At 47.7% G+C, this 17,491-nt stretch overlaps 1 protein-coding gene across 6 annotated transcripts in view; it reads right to left on the reverse strand.

The window, feature by feature from the left end:
* Nucleotides 1-17,491, reverse strand: part of LOC135903402 (neprilysin-1-like) — a 553,033-nt gene that overhangs the window by 293,639 nt on the left and 241,903 nt on the right. For all 6 annotated transcript variants that reach the window (XR_011512359.1, XR_011512358.1, XM_065433718.1 and 3 more), the window contains exons 11-12: nucleotides 14,462-14,572; nucleotides 5,562-5,624 (exon numbers count right to left, since the gene is read on the reverse strand). Coding sequence is in view for 4 of the 6 variants with exons in the window: in XM_065433718.1 (XP_065289790.1) it covers nucleotides 5,562-5,624; nucleotides 14,462-14,572 (174 nt within the window). In the remaining 2 variants the exon portion in view is untranslated. The remainder of the gene's footprint in view (nucleotides 1-5,561; nucleotides 5,625-14,461; nucleotides 14,573-17,491) is intronic.

Below are 17,491 nucleotides of genomic sequence, written 5' to 3' on the forward strand. Positions count from 1 at the left end.
CTAGATTTTTTTTTAGTTTGCGGGCCACCGGAAGAGTTCCTGCCTTGCTGTTAGCACCATGTGCTAGGTCATGCAACGGCCAACGACCGATTCTTATTCCAGGCCGGGTTCACAGGACGCGGACGAAAGCGGATGAGGAAAGGAATGAGCAACGCTGGAATGAGCAACGCGAGAGCAGTGTTCGCGTTAATTTTCACCGCGTTTTTTCTCGAGGTCTCGCACAGACTGGCGTTTTACAAGAACTATGTCATCGCGCGGCACTACTGAATCACGGCCCCTCGGTGAAAGCGGCTGAGGTTAACACATAACAGCACATGCATATATCGCGTCGGCATATACGTGCACCTGCAGTTGCACCGCTTGCTGGATCAGTTCTAGGATCACACCCGGCGGCGATAGACACAGGAAAACGCTATTTAAATATTCTCACTGTAACAAGTATATGCCTGCATCATTGTGTAATAAACGGAGTTCATTTCTTTGTGCCGTTTTAAAGTTAATGGCTTTCTTTGGCTTCTTCGCCCATTTTTCTGCCTTGATCCGCTAAGGACACATGCTCTGAATTGCACGCCGAGTTCGTTGTCGAACGCAAACTGTAGCGCGATGGCTTTGGAGTGATCCGGAGATGCCGTCATCAATAGTGCCACTGTGGCGTCCACCGCAAAATATTTTCTTACCTTTTGGTCTATGCTTTCGAACTGTACTCTTCTACCATGGTTAATACCAAGGAGCTTGGTAATAAAAAGGAGATTTGAAAATATTTTTATGTAGTACCAAGGAGGTTTTGGGATGAAGACATTTCAGTGTGATATACCTGCAAATCAGTTGGTGAATTTGGCACTTAGCGGCCGCAGTTTCTACGGTAACCTAATGCGATTCACAAGTCAACTTAGGGGTCGCTCCTCCTGGCGCCCAATCACAACGTACGCCGTCCCTTGCATGCTGTTGCTTCAATCGTGGTCAGATGTTGCTGACCGACTAACGACGAGGCACGCGTGGCAGCCCCCGGCACGGCGTTGTTTCCTCCGGCGTCGAGACTCATTCCCGAAGTGTGACGGCGCACCGGGTGGCTTTCACATGAGGTCCGACGATTCCGCAACTGGCCTACACCAAACCGGCCAAGGAAGGCCACTAAGCATGACGGCAGTAAGCCACCTTGCGCTCCTTCGCACTACATGATGCACCCCGAAAAGAACGATGGAACGACGAGGAACATAACTGTCCCGTGCCCTTTGTCCGCGTTCGCGCAGAACATGTTTCTCGGTCTCTTTTTGACCGGTGGCTCGAACGTGCTTGATGCGCCAACGTCATCAACGACGATCGCACCTTTCTTTTCTTCGCGCCCTGCCTTTATGCGTCTGTCGCCGTCCTTGGCTGCGCTACATTATTCACCGCATTCCGATTCTTACGGCGCTTCTTTCTACGACGATTTTTCCTCAAACTCCCTTTCATGCCGCCTTCTCGCGCCTCCAGCTGGCCAGTGCACATATCGTCGGCCAGGATCGCTTTCCTACCCGCACAGTCTGAGTGATTTTTCTTTAAATCAACTATCAATTTGATACGTGGAAAAAACCCCGAGGTAGCGGATGAGGTGGCGATAGCCCTAGCCATAGTAAACCCCAGTTGCAGATACGTACTCAGTGACAACGCGGACGGTGGCCAGACACTATGCACAAGGCAGAATTTCGCCGAAGGCTAAGGCTATACTCAAAGTCAACGCGAACTATGTCACCTCCGAGGAGACGGAGGAACGACACAATATATGGTTTCCGTCTCACACGTCCCCCGACACCCCCGTACCCAACCTCAACGAGGAGGTCCACCACGTACCGCGAGGTCTCACATTCCACGCCCACGTAAGGATTCTCTCTTGGGGTAGGAAATCCAACGCAGGCATGAACAGAGAGGAAGAGAATGACCAGGTAGTGTGATATTACAAAAATTTATCAAAACTCCTGGCCTGTTTATCCGCCCCCTAACCCCAAACTCGACAGGGCCCAAGCGGTAGACTGGAGGCCGTTACAAACAAAGACCTTCCCCAACCCCGTCCATCTCAGGAGGATATATCCGGACATCTACTCAGATGATAGCTGCAAACTATGCGGCAGGGCTCACGCATCTCTTAGACACATTCTCTGGGAATGTGAGGTTATGTGCAGAGAAAATGCAGTTTCCCCAGTTGAAGCTGCGACGCGATGGACGGCCGCGTTGCGCAGCTCAATCCTCCAAAATCAACTATGGGCCATCCAGCAAACCCGTGAGGCGGCGAGGAGACGGGATCTCCGAACCTCCTCGGGGCCGGCCTAGGCCCAGGCCACGAATTTGGCGGATTGTCAATGAAGTTGTTACTACCACCACCACCACCACCAATTTGGGGCTATGCATTACTAATGAAAACTTGTTTTCGTAATAATCAGATCTTGCTTTCTTGAGGTCGACATTGAGCCTGTTGCGAAATTTTCATAATTTTCCGAGATGCTCAAGATTTTTTTGTTTTTGGAACCGTGAGAATAATCGATTTTTTTTAATTAATACGCTTATACAAATCTTTGGTAATCCATACCTTTATCGCTTTTCTGTGCTTTTTGACAAAAACGTGTGGAAACGCCTGGTCATAATTACGGAGGATTTTTCCTAAGAACACATCATACGCCTTAGACGGATTCGTTTCGCTGTACAACTCAGTCCAGTTAGTCTCAGCCATCAAAGAACAATATCTGGCCACGTTGAACTCATTCACGATTCGTCGCTAATATTTGCTTTCACTCAAATGTTTCTTTAGTGGAACTTGTGCAAAAAGGGAAAATGATCACTTATTTTAGACATAATACCCCGGACAAAATGTTGTGTAAGGAAAACTTGTAAAACATAAGTCTATAACATTTCAGAATGCTCTGTAACTCGCGTGGGACAATCAATAAAATTTTCACAACCGTACGAGAGCGCTAATTCAAGGAACTTCACCTGGTTAGGCTGATTTTTCATTACATGAATATTTAGATCACCAAAGATTATTGTTTCCCATTTATTAATGTTTGCGCATTCAAGAAAAGACTGTACGAATTGAAAAACTACGTCTGTTATGCTACCAGGGGGATGGTATATTAGGAGTATCGTGACATGGTGGTGTAATATAGCGACAGCCTCAAGATCTTCGTGTAAGAGAGTGTAATCAAACAAAAGAACATAGGACAGGCTTTTCTAACATATAAAGTAACTCTTCCACATTTATCTTCTCTGAACGCATAAATTTTCTCATAGCCCGTAAACTGCGTAACATCGGCAGCAGAGGAGTACCAAGTTTCGGAAAAAAACAATAATGTCAAATGTGCGACTTTTTGCTGAAGATCAGTTTCTATTTCATGTACATTGTTTCGTAGACTTTGTGCATTGAGGTGATGTAGAAGAAGTACTTGTCCAGAAGAATAATTATTGCTGCTTACCAAGTTATTAAAGGGACACTAAAGGGAAACAATAAATCAGTTTAGACTAATAAAGCATTGTTTGAGAACCCTGCAGACAGTCATTTCGAAAAAATAGTTTGAATATTAGATGAGAAAATGAAGGTCCAAGTATCAGTATTTGAATTTCGCGCCGAAACACCAGCGCTGGTAAGTCAGCGTGACGTCAGGGATTCCAAAGTTTGTTTTCGCATTTGGGCCGCGTTGTCTGAATAAAGGTTCCCGAAACTTGGCATGTTTAATATTTGGTTCCTTTAGAACACAATGTAGTCAATCTGTACCCCTATGTATAATTAGTAGACCCTAGAAGATGCCATCAAAATCCATGACGTCACAGCCCCCAGGTGCGGGAACTTAAGTAGGCGTCGCCACCCGTATTTCGTTCTTGCGCTTTTTCTGGCTTACCAAACGTCTTATCGTTGTAAGAGTGGTGTTTTTTGTGTTGTAGAACGGTGATTTACTGATGCAGAAGAAATCACTTTTCACTTTAGTGTCCCTTTAAAGACATTCGGTGTAAAATAGGATCCCATGATAGAGACAAGTTACAAACAAGTGTGTAAGCGGTGCGTCTACACTGGTACAACCATTTTTTCCAGATCACTTTCACAAGCAATCCATATGGCTCCCGTGCCTTGCTCTTTTTTTGCAAAAACCTTTCCCTGGGAACACCACACAAAAGTGTAGTTGAGTTCGCGTGCTTTATCCTTAGCAAGCCATAGAAGGCTCTTATTCACGGCAGTGAGGTTTTGCCTGCCACGATGCTTTCACCGTTCCCCTGGAAAATCAGATTAGGCTGATGGGTAGCTTCTTCGAGCGCGGCGGGAGGCGATGCACACTGACAACGTCTGTGCACTTTTCCTTTCTTCTGTCACCCTGCATGTTTATGTGACATAGTGCATGGCGAGCTCCCTTTGTTGCTTTCCTCCTGTTTCTGTTATTAACCGCGATGCTATTATGAGGTTCCCTTAAGGGACCCTCTTCATTACTACCTATTCTGGCCTCATGAGCGCCCGTGGGCCCCCTAAAAAAGCGACAACATGACCAGCAAGTCACCTGCCCTCTTCTCGTGCAAGACTTTATTTGAAGTGGATCCCATCTCGTTCCCATCTCGCAAGGCAGCGCCCGTCTCGCAAGGCAGCGCCATCTACATTTCGCGGAGCCAACTTCCCGGTATGGGAAAAATAAACTTTTGACTAGCCACCATAGCTTTACATTCGCGGCTTGTTGCGCCAAGTCAGCTACTGCACCAGCTCACATCACGCCGCTTGTAGAGAACACACGAGAGCACAAAATGAAGCGTAAGAGAAAATATTCGCCACAGCAACGCGTCATAATGTAATCTGAATACGCCCATCTCTATTTATAGGCTTCATTTTATAACGTCACGCATTTCCCTCGTGAGCCTAGAGAATTTTGCATGAATTCATAGCAATGGTTTTGCCCATATTTTGAACTAAGTACCAAATGTACGTGTCCTTAGTACCATGCACATCTTATTTCGGTGTTCAGATAAAATCAACATTACGTTAAAATAATTCACACAAACCACACTTTAATCTGCACTAACACAGCACGCGTGCCACCAGTAGTTTCTTTCAGTACTGAGGACATCGCTAAAACACTTATTTAGTGAAGAGGCAGTTAAAAATAATGTTACTAATAAAATTTTATAAGGTAAAGACCATCCATAATGCTATTACTTTTTAGGTCTACACGTGAAAGAGTTTTCACATTAAAAAGCTAAATGCGGTACCAATCTAGGTACTATATCTCAACGCGCATCATCACGAACAAACTTCAGAGAGCCTGCACAGTTTAGTACTCTTAATTATTCGCGAATGGAAGAAAACACCTTGTGACTTCACGTCTTGTTATTCTAATGACATTGTCTGTACTTTTTCAAATGTTTCCATTCATGACGTATTGGATGCATAATTTTCATCAGCTATAGTGTTTTTCCCGCGAGATGTAGTCACGCTTCAGTCGCGGGACCGTAATTCTGGTCTTTGCTCGTTGGTTTGGAACCGCATTGCAGCCTCGCCTTCGCGACCTATGTGCATTGACCTCGGTGCCCGCAGCCCAGCATAAAATTCAACTCACGGGAGGCTTCCAATCCAGCGCCGTGCTGTTGACAGGCTGTTGGATTAGTCTCAGCCGCCTGATCTGCAATGGTACAATATTGTCACGTGGCGGTCAAGAAATACAGCTGCAAAACTGTCAACAGCTTGACTAACTTTTTATTGGGCGAACCTGTGCCCACAAAAGCAAGTTACACTCAAAGCACAACGACAGCGGCGAACACAGTTGGCGATCGTTGAAGATCTGATCACTGGGTCAAGCGCGTTGGCTTGTGTACATGATTCATCCAAGGTTCCAGAGAAATCGCTGGTGCCCGCGTGTTCCAGAAAGTACTGCACAATTCAAGTCGCGCATACATGCAGATCAGATTACGCAGGGTTCAGTGACAACGGACAGCGGGTAGAGCCATTGATAACATTCCAGAAACTTCCGAAACATGCAGGCGCGTCCTGCACTGAGCGACATTTGTTAGACGGTGAAACGTGCTCCCGCGATGAAAGATAAACAAGTACACGTGTCAATACCCCCTCGTCCCGATGCTGCAAACACAAAAGCGAACAACAAAAAGACCCGAAGATAAAACAAAATAACCAAGTTCGTCTGCGGGCGTAAAAGAGCTTAAGACATATCAATGGACCACTGCAGATCGTGCGCGGCGCCGCTGTGATTGCGAAATGCACGAACTCATAGTCCTGTGGGCCAATATGTCGAATGATCTTGTAGGGTTTGAAATAGCATCGCAATAGTTTCTCTCGCCGATTCCTCATCGGCGTATCGGGGTTCAAGCCCAGGCACGGTCGCCGGGCTGGTATTCCAGGCAGTGTCGTCGAAGATTATAGTGCCGGCTGTCGGTCCTCTGCTCGTTTTTCATGCGCAGGCGTGTGCGCTGTCGGGTTTCTTCGGCGCGCTGGAGATAGGCGGCGACGTGGGCATCGTCTTCGTTTAGTGACGTGCGGCAGCATGGCGTCGAGAGTCGTCGTCGGGTTCCTTGCGTAACCCAGCTTGAACTGCGTGATCTGTGTTGCGTGTTACACTGCCGTGTTGTAACAGAATGAGACAAACAGGAGCACGGCATCCCACGTCTTGTGTTCGACGTCGACGTACATCGCTAACATGTCGGCGAGCGTCTTCTTCAGTCGTGCCATTAGGCCACTCGTCTGCTCGTGGTAGGGAGTTCTCCGGTGACTTATCTGGTTATACTGCGGGATGGCTCAGCTGTAAGAGCCGTTCCTCTGTCAGTAATGAGGACCTCTGGCACACCCTGTCGCACCACAATGACCTCGACGAAAAATTTGGCTACTTCCGCTGCGCTACCTTTGGGCAGGGCTTTCGTTTCGCCGCAGCGGGTAACGTGGTCGGTGACCAGGACGATGCACTTGTTTTTAGATGTTGACGTCTGCAAGGGTCCCAACGAACCCCCCTCGATCTGCTAAAACGGTCGGCAAGGAGGCTCGATCGGCTGTAGTAATCCCGGAGGCCTTGTCGGTGGTGTCTTGCATCGCTGGCAGTCTCGACATCTCTTGACGTAACCGGTGAAGTCGGCGGTCAGGTGCGGCCAATTTTTTCTTGATTTCTTGCGAGCGTACGGGAAAAGCCGAGGTACCCGGCCGTCTTATCATCGTGCTGGGCATGGCGGACTTTGGACGGGAGTGCTGCGGGCTCAACGAGAAGGTAGTCTGCGCGGGCTGGCGAAAAGTTCGTCACCATGATGTCGTTTCGTAAGAAGAACGAAGACAATCCGCGCCTAAATACACTCGGAAAAAACTCGGTCTTGGCTTGCAAGTACTCGGCAAGGCTTCCGAGCTCCAGTGGCGGGTCTACGGGAGCGCGAGACAGGCAGTTGGCTTCAGAATGTTTTCGTCCGGACTTGTAGATTACAGTGATGTCACATTCTTGCAGTCTGAGGCTCCACCGCGTCAGGCGTCCTAAAGGGCGCTTTAAATTCGCTAGCCTGCACATCATGTTCACTGACGACTGCGAAGAGCCTGCCATATAGGTAAGGGTGGAATTTTGCTGTAGCCGAAATGATGGCCAGGCTTTCCTTTTCGGTCGTAGAATAATTGCCTTCCGCTTTTGACAGTGACCGGCTAGCGTGAGCTATATCCCGTTCAAGTCCGTCTTTCCTCTCGACTTGGACGACATCGAGGCCTAGGCTACTGGCGTCAGTGTAGATTTCTGTATCGGCGCCCTCGTTGAAGCGCACAAGTACCGGTGGCGGCAGCATGCGTTGCTCGGGTTCGTGAAATGCGTGGGCCTGCGGCGTTTGTCACTCGAACACGACATCACGTTTATTTAGACATGTCAGCGGCTCAGCGATGCGTGAAAGGTCCTTGACAAAGCACCTGTAGTAGACACCAAGGAATCAACGCACTGCTTTTCTGTCGATGGGCTGCTCGAACTCTGGAATGGCAGCTTTCTTCTGCGGGTCGAGGCGGAATCCAGACTTATTTATTTATTTATTTACTTACTTATACTGCGATCTTAAGCAAGATCTTAGCAGCGTGGTACACGAGTAAGTTCACAAAACAAAATAAATACAAAAATGGGGAATTGCACTAAAAAAATTCTTCACACAAGCGTTGATGTTGTAGTGACCATTTATTAGTTGGAAAAAGAATTTTAGACGACATGCACGATTTCTGTCACTTATAGAAGGCAAGCCGCTCCGAGATAAACGGTTAGTAATAGAACTACGCCCATATGCATTGTAGATGAATCGAACTGCTTTTTTCCGTAAGCTTTCTAGCTTTCCAAGACCGCTTTTAGTGAACGGGTCCCATATAACTATAGCATATTCTAAAACGGGGCGGACTAGTGCTTTGTATGCCAATAGACGTACTGTTCGTGTGGAGGATTTTAATACGCGTCTTAGAAAAAACTTGCGGCGACAATTTGCTAGTACTGCGTCAAGGTGCTTTGACCAGGAAAGATCCTTTGTTATGTACAAGCCAAGGTACTTCTATTGCGCTACCTCTTACAAAAAAAGCGTTTTCTGTGCCATAGCGATATACCATTGGCTTCTTTTTTAAAGTTATCCGCATATGTACTGTCTTTTCGAAATTAATGCACACTTGCCATTGTCTACACCATTCAGCTACCTTATTAAAGTCCCTGTTTAACCTAAGTTGGTCTTCTTCCGTTGTTATTTCATCGTACAGAACGCAGTCGTCAGCGTAAAGCCTGATTTTAACAGAGAGGTTATGGCAATATCGTTTATATATAACAAAAAGAAAAGAGGGCCAAGAACGGATCGCTGTGGGACACCAGAATTGACAGCAGCTATATCAGAGGTTGTTTTATTTACAGTAACAAACTGATGGCGGTTTGTAAGGTAGGCTTTAATCCATGATAATATTTTATCATTTTTAAGCACAGCTCCTAGCTTATGAAATTATTTAACATGAGACACCCTATCAAATGCCTTGCTGATATCCATGAATATCTCGTCTGTTTGCTTCCCTTTGTTCAAAGTGTTAGCAAAGTCATGTATGATTTCAACTAGTTGAGTAGTCGTCGAAAGGCCACTTCTAAAACCATGCTGCATGTTTGTGAAAACGTTATGTTCGTCTAGAAAACCAGTTATATGTTTCTGAATTGTATGCTCTAAGAGCCTACAAGATGTTGATGGTCTGTAATTTTTGATGCGAGATTGATCCCCCGATTTATGTAAAGGTTTTATTCTAGCAACTTTCCAGTCTTCCGGCAATGATCCTCCTTTGATTGACTTCGCAAACAGAATGTACAGATGTGGCCCTGGAGATTTTTTAATGTCTTGCTTTCACAATAAATTTAGAATACCCTGTTCCGAAATAACAATGTCGGGAAGGGAAGGCAGTTCAGCAGAAAAGCATGGGAAACAGCCATCATCACTTGTGAATGCACTCTTAAAATGGTTATTAAAAGCAGAACACACAGTTTTTTCATCCCGCACACTTTCACCGTTTATCAAAAAGGTGTCGGAAGACGAAAAGGCGGGCGTCACAACCCTCCAGAATTTCTCGGGAGATGATCTGATAAAGTCTGGCAGTATTGTGCTGTGTTAATACTTTTTATCTTTGACAATCTTTTCGTGAAGTTTTTCGGACAAGTTATCAATATTGGCTTTCAGTTCTTCGCCGCCCTTTATTATGGCGCGTTTCTTTTTAATCGCTTAAGTTTCCGCCTCATCTGTAACGTCTCCCGCGTAATCCATGGATTGCAGCGCCCCGACTTCTTCACTATTTTAGGTACGAAGCGTTCCACACAACCAAAAATGAGGTCTTTAAAAAAATGGGTGTTGATGATGTGGCCCTGGAACAGAAGCTCGTCGTAAGCGAAGCGGCACTTTTCCGGCTTCAGAGTGAGCCGTGATGTCTGCACGGCCTCAAGTACTGTCGCAAACCGTCCAAGGTGATCGTCGAAATTTCCCAGGACGACGATGACGTCATCCAAATTAACAAGACAGATCTGCTTCTGTTAACTGTTCACTCCTGTTAACAAAATGTTCATCAGGCGCTGGAACGTTGCAGGCGCCGATCACAGTCCAAATGGCATGACCTTGAACTCACAGAGGCCGTCGGCGTTATGAAGGCGGTCGTTTCGCAATCCCTCTCGTTGACTTCTATTTCACAGTAGCGAGTCTTGCGATCCATCAACGAGAAGTATTTAACGTTGGAGAACCGATCAATTGCGTCGTCTATCCGTTGGAGGGGATATACTGTAAGATTTGTCGGACGATCCCAGCGTTGGCATACAGTTGTAGGAGTTGTCGGACGATCTCGCCGCTGCCACCATTTGTAAGGGTTGAATGTCGTAGAATGAACTTTGGAGGAACAAGGCGAACAGGGTTTATTTAGAGTATTGACATTTTAAACAAGAAGATACATTGAACAGTATAGCGTGGCTCCCAAATGGAGCACGCCAGACGAACATACAACATACGAGCACGAAGCTCCAAACACACTGTCGAGCACAGAGGACAACAACGAGCACGCAGTATCAGCGAAAAACAGCAACTTATAAACACTCCGTTCGACGTCATCGTTCGACGTCATCGTAGACTACCCGCCTTATTGGAGGAGGAGGGCTCACACACACACGTACGCACCTTCACTTCCCCCTCCCCGAGGGCAGACGACATTCGCAGCACTCGGAGCTGACCTTCGCAACGCGGCCGTCGTGGTGCCCATTGTCTTGCGTCCCCCTAGCCAGATGGTCACGCCCGACCCCAGCCGGCGCCTCTAAATTCCAGAGCTGCCTTTCTCCGGTAGTCGCCACGTGTGTCAGCAGACTGTGACGAATCCTGGGGCCCCCACACCGCAAAGCACCCCTTTTGGGGGGGGGGGGGGGGGGGGGGGACTTCTTGCTGCCGTAGTCCGCAGTTCTCTGAAGTTCATGGTTGGTTAGCGCTGTCCTCGCTGGTTCTCTGAAGGACGCCCCCACCGCGGGTCGATCGAAACACATGCAGCGGGCTGAAATTGCTTTGCAGAGCAGTACCCCTGCAGGCCGACCCTAACAATACGTCCTTTTTTTGCGATCTTCTTCAGTCTACCATATTCGACGCAGAAACGTAGGATTCCGTGCTTTTTCTTCACTAAGAGTACAAGAGATGCCCACAGGCATTTCGTAAGCTGCATGATATCTTCGCTCAGCATTTCGTCAACTTGTTGCCTTATAGCTTCCCGTTCTCGCCTCGAAACTCGGTAAGGGCTCTGATATGCGTAAGGTCTGCTATGTGTAAAGCGGGAGACACACGGTCCGATTCGGTGTGCGATCCGGCGTCCGACGCGCCGGAACGGCAGCCGGAATCGAGGTGTTTTGCCGTGCTGAAGCGCCGGATCGAACGTCCGGCGTGCGACAAACCGGGCAGATTTTCATCGTCCGACGCGTCCGACAACCGCACAGTCGTCTGGCCGCAGCCAATGACAGCGCGGCTGGCATGTGACGTTCCCTCTACGGAGGCGGCGCTGGCTGGCCGGTTTCTCGCAGTGTTTTTTTTTTTTCCTTGCCTGCTGCAGTTTGTTTCCGACACGAAATAGTTACCAGTTCAGTAAAATTATCTCGAACGTGTGCCTGTTATTCAAAGCAACGCCTAGTACACTAGGACTAAGCTACTGGCGAGATCGGGAGCCGCGACGCGAGGGCATTTCGCGGGCACACACCGACCGTCTGAGCGAGGCTGCTCGCTTCGCTTGCATGTTTGCTCTTCGCAACGACTGCGTCGAGTAAACCTATTGTATTTAATTACGGGCGACCTAAGTGTACAGTGTTAATTGTTTTGGCAAACATAAGCGCTCTTCAACGAGCTCGGGTTGGATCGTAAGCGCCGTCGGCCGCGGCGTCCGCCTAGCTAGGCCTACCGGCCCTTTCGCTGGCTGTTAGTGGAGTCGTCAGTGGACGACGCGCCGTCGTGAAGTGTTCTGTCACTCGCAAGGGCATAACGTTATTGGCAGTGTTCGCGTAAAGCGACGCAGTGTTGTGCAAAGTTGTTTATATTGCGTTTCTCGACGTGGCTCTGAAGTCAAGCTGGGGGGCTGGATCTGGGCGGAGCTTACGCGCCGCTCAATCTTTCGGATGCACGCACCGTGTGTCCCGAATCATCGTATGCCGCATGCCGGAGCATGCGGCGCCGCACGTCGGATCGGACGCCGAATCGTACCGTGTGTCTCCTGCTTAACCAACTAGCACAAATTTCGGTGGTCTTGACCTTCAGCTGCCTGGATTTGAAGGCCTTCCCATGCAGTCTTAACTTTCTTCAACGGGGCCGCAACGGGTCCACTCATCGCGGAGTAGTCGGCTTCTGTGTCCACTAAATCGATGACTGCGTGGCCATCGAGAAGCACGTCGAGGTTGGTCGTTCTCTGTCTTGCATTGCAGTTAGGTATTGGTGTCCGATCACGGCTACTTCGTGTTGACCTGTGGCTGGAACGCAGCGCCGTCAGGTTATTTGTCGGCGTGTTCTTAGCTTCTAGGCTTCGCAGGGATGGCGGCGTCTCTTTGATATGTCGTCAGAATAGCCTCCTTGGGTGTCTTTGTCGGCGGCAGAGGATATTCGTCCGTTCGACAAACAGCAACCGCACCTCCATCGGTTGCTGCATTTAGTTTTCCGGAAATTGGCTGCCGGACTCGCCCCGGGCTGCGCCAAGGTATGGTCGACTCTGCGGCGACAGGAAGCTGCCACGCGACGGTGAACGGGATGGTCGTCAAGGACTCCACTGAGTGGCGGCGAGGAAGTAGGTGATATACCGATGGCGTTCACCTTGCTGCTCGCCCGGAGCGTCGACGGCAAACCCTCACAGTCCCGTTTCGCGGTATGGGCACCGGCGGTAGACGTGGCCCGCTTCTCCGCTGTGATGGCAGAGCGGACGCTGGTCGGAGGCGCACCAAACGTCGATCTTTCTTTAAACGCTGATCTGAGCGACGGTCAGGCGTACTGGCAGCGGCAGCGGTGGACGACGGAATTTCAGCGCTGCCGGGCTCTTGCGCGGGCGCGAGGGGCACCATGGCGGCGGACGACGCCTGCGTATGTCATCGTTTCTGGCTGGGGTTGTGGCGATTGCGCCTGCACTTGAGGGATTCCAAGTGATGGCTGTAGTTGCTCCTTTACGATGCCAGTGAGCGAGGCCACCTGAGGTTGCGGCGAATGCAAGACCTTGCGTAGTTCTTTGCGCACAGTGGCCCTGACGGTCTCTTGGAGGTCGTTGGAGCTCGGTGCTTGGATGGCGCACTGCGTCGTTCGCACTTGGCGGTTATATTGCCTAGTGTGGATTTACAAGGTTTTCTCAATCATCGTTGCCCCTGTCGAGAACTCGGCTATGTTCTTTGGCAGGTTGCGTATCAGTCCGGTGAAAAGTTTTTGCTTGACGCCCCCCATTAGAAACCAGACCTTTTTCTCCTCCAACATTTCCGGGTCGGTGTGCCGGAAAAGACGGGTCGTGTCATCTGTGAAGATTGCGATGGTCTCATTGTGCAGCTGCACTCGGGTGTCTAGTAGAGCTTGGGCTCGCTTTTTGCGCACGATGCTTGTGAATGCCTGGATGAAGGCGTTGCGGAACAGTTCCCACTTTGTTTAACGTGGTTTGACAATTCTCGAACCATGTCCAGGTGGTGTCTTCCAATGCGAGAAAGACATGGCGCAGCTTATGGTCACTTTTCCAGTTGTTAAAGGCAGCGACCCTTTCATACGGGTTCAGCGAGCTTCCTGTGTCCTCAAATGTTGATCCATGGACCGTCGGTGGCTGCTTGGGCTGCTGCCGCAGGATTGGTGTTGGCGACACTGGGGCTCCAATAGCAGCTACTGTTAGGGCCATGCACTTTCTGGTCTTTTCAGGTAGAAGTCCGTAATTTGGTAGCAGTACTTGCTGCATTCGCCTAGGTCACTGGTAATTGGCGATGTTGGCGTTGTCCTCGGGTGTCCGGCTTGAATCGAAGATCTTAGGGGGCGGTCAATATGTGAACGCGTTCCCAGCACCTCCACCAGATGTCACTTGGTTGTGACGGTAAAGAAACACAGCAGCAAAACAGCCAATAGCTTGACTAACCTTTTATTGGGCGAACCTGTGCCTAAAAACGCAAGTTACACTCAAGGCACGATAGCGGCGAACACAGTCAGCAAACGTCGAAAATTTGATCATAGGGTCAAGCGCATCGGCTTTTCCACATGAGTCATCGAAGGTTCCAGAGAAATCGCTGGTGCCCACGTGTCTGCCAGAAAGTACTGCATAATTCGCATAAGCATACATGCAAACAAGATTACACAAGGTTCGGTGACAACAGACAGCGGATAGAAGTATCGACGTTCCAGAAACGTCCGTTACGTGCAGGCGCGTGTATTGAGCGATAACATTTATTAGATGGTGAAACGCAGTTAGGCGAGGAAAGATAAACAAGTAGAAGTGTAATATCGGTGGCTCCAGTGACACAGCCCGACACAAAGTGCGCACCTTTTTGATGGCAATCTCCTTGGACTGCTCGTTGAGCCAGCTGACGTCGCTTCCCCGGAGCAAGAGCAGCAGTGAGGCCCGAATCTCTTCCACCATCCGCGATACGAGGCGCTGCAAGAAATTGTGTCTCAACCAGCGGCGCAAATTGGCAATCATAGTACGCTGATCGGCAAGGCTTCTCTGCTGACTTGAAATCTATGTCTGAAAGAGCAGTCAGTCTTGGGCGATTTCCAGGAGGCTGTCCAATTCGCCATCTTGTCAGCTCTGACAGGACAGCTGAAAACACGCTGCCATGTGGCAATAATTTCGCAGGGCCCACAATGGCACCCAGGACAAATCTGATAGGCAGTTTAGGTGTATTCTATCTATACCAAAACGTGATTATATTCAAGTGGGGCGTGCACAATAGAGTAATCATTTACAGGAAAGCACGTGAAAAAGTTACTTGGCGCAGGAACAGTTTTTAAAAGGCTGAACGAAAACTCGCCAATATGCAGTAACACATCATGTACACACACATGCGCAAAAAGCAGTTTACGTGCTGCATGAAATGAAATCAGTGATTCAGCAATGAACAGAAATTCTGAACTGTACTTGGTCATTTAGCCATGAAACCATGTCTTGTTCAAATTCACGTACGAAATTCACAAAGCAAGAAAAATTGTTACCAGCTGTTATCTTTACCGCTTATTTCAGGGGCGATCTGATTACTCTGGAAACTAAAGTGGTGTAAAGTTTGTAAACAGGAATAAGGTGCTTTCTGAGGCACCTTATCCCTGTTTACAAACTTTATACCACAGTGTGCTATTCCATCTGTCAGCCCCCTTCTTGAATGTGGAAAATAAAGGGAATACTTCCTTTTTGTTCGCGTCGGTTGAGCATTTTACTGTTTAAATATATTTTATTCGGATAATCTGGGAGCATCATGTTTTAGTTTCTTTTGTGTGAAACAATAACATTTCTTTGTTTCTATCCTTCAGCCAGACGACAACAAAGCTCAACGTAATTGCACGTCGTGACTGCAACGTGGAATTTGAGATGACCTTCAAGTTTTATGTTTCCATACAACATATTTTTAAATTAGGCTTTCGCATATATCCATATTTAGGCCGCTGGTGAATATGCTATTTCTGCGTTTAAGGCTTCACAGATTTAAGGCTTGACGACTCATACTGAGTTTCCACCTGAGACCATCAAATAGAATGTGAGGCCAGAACGTCTACTACAATTTCTTTCACGAGTTAAATGGCGCCGTACCACCTACGAGACTTATTTTCTCTGTACATTTGCAGTACTATTCCACAGTGCACTTGGGGCCTGTGAATACTGTGAGCTGCTGTGAACTATTGTGTAAACTACGTGGCGTTGTCGCTGCGACGTCACTGTTGGCGCTGACGTTGTCGATGCTTTCAAAGTTGTTTTATACCAACAACCTTATTCTCGGCGCATCCTCTGTAGTCGGTATGTGCAAATCTTGAGGCTCATCATCATCGTCGTGTACGCCTCTTTTGTGCCACCACAAACGTTTTCACGAGCGTGACAACGAAGACTTGCATACCAGCTCACTGACATCTTGTTAAGAACACTTTCTATATGCGATGAACACAATGAAATCCTCGCCCACTTCAATATTGCCAGTTCTGGCATGCGAAATATACTCACAAATATTTCTGCCCTCAAAATGTGTGTGGAGTGGAAAACCGTTCAATAATTTCGTTCCGCGATAGCTCCGTGGTTAGCACGCTCGACTTCCAAATGCACATTGCTTCACTGGTGTGGGCTCAAATCGGCATGTCTCGTAGTAATAATAGTCTTGTTTTTGTCAACGAGCATCAAACTAGGACCAATGAGAAGCTTTAAAGGACTTGCTTTAAAAAAGTAAAGGAAATGGCGGTCCCTCTGGACTGAGAATTCTCATATTAAGGCCCGTAAGTCTGATGACAGCAGGATCTTTTGGATAAATGCGGGATCTGATCTTTGTCTATTCACTTGACGCTGATTTCTGCAGTTTATCTTTCCTGTTTTATAATCTTTCCTGTTTACATCACCATGGCACTATTTTCACCTGAGGAAACAAGGTCGTTGCTCTCTGATTCTGCCTGTTGGTTACTGCACATCAACGCGCGTAGTTTATGCAAAATCCATCACAGCATTGCTGCCTTCTCTGAATCGCTCTGTCATTCTTTTTCATTTGTGTGTATTACTGAAACATGGTTAGGCAATTGTGATGGCAACCTGTGTGCTTCCCGTTCGCACAATTCAGAATATTGCCACCGCGATTGTGGTCGCTACGGAGGCTCGGCTATATATATATATCGTCTGAAATTAAGTACAACTGTAGGTTTCACTTGTCTTGAAATGTTTTGAACTGTGAATCCGTGTGGATTGAACCTAATGTTTCCCCTTCCTGCGATCTTAAATTTGATCATTGCATGAATTTACCGTTCCCCATTTTCATTATTCCTGGATTTTCTACGCAATTTCGCTGATGTACTCGATATAATTTCTGCTGAAAAGAAGAAAGTTGTGCTGCTTGGCGATATAAATATTAATTTATTGGAGACATATAACAGCACAATCGCATATAGCGATTACTTTCTTGATTTTGGGCTTGAGCCCCTAATTTCATCGCCACCGCGATTTTCACAAAATGAAAATGGTACTCTTCTTGATCACGCTTTAAGCAATATCACACCAACGCCCCGCGCAGGCGTCATTGATGTACTTATCACTGGTCATCTTCCCGTACTTGTAATTTTCGCCGCAATATTACCTCTCTATTAGACGTGACACCTTACTTCTAGGTTAAAACGCTACAATTTATTAACACATTTAATGATACTGACTGGACTTCCGTTGGGAACTTGCGTGATCCTGAAAGAGCACTGGAGAATTTCTGCTCCTTGTTTCTTAAAGCTGTGAATGCAAACACTAAAACTGTCAAATGCAAGAAAATATTTACATTTCTGCATAATCACTGGTTAACAAAAGGTTTGTTAACTAGCATGCGAAAGAAAGATAATCTATATA

The sequence above is a fragment of the Dermacentor albipictus genome, chromosome 2, assembly GCF_038994185.2.
Source record: "Dermacentor albipictus isolate Rhodes 1998 colony chromosome 2, USDA_Dalb.pri_finalv2, whole genome shotgun sequence".
Classification (NCBI taxonomy): domain Eukaryota; kingdom Metazoa; phylum Arthropoda; class Arachnida; order Ixodida; family Ixodidae; genus Dermacentor; species Dermacentor albipictus.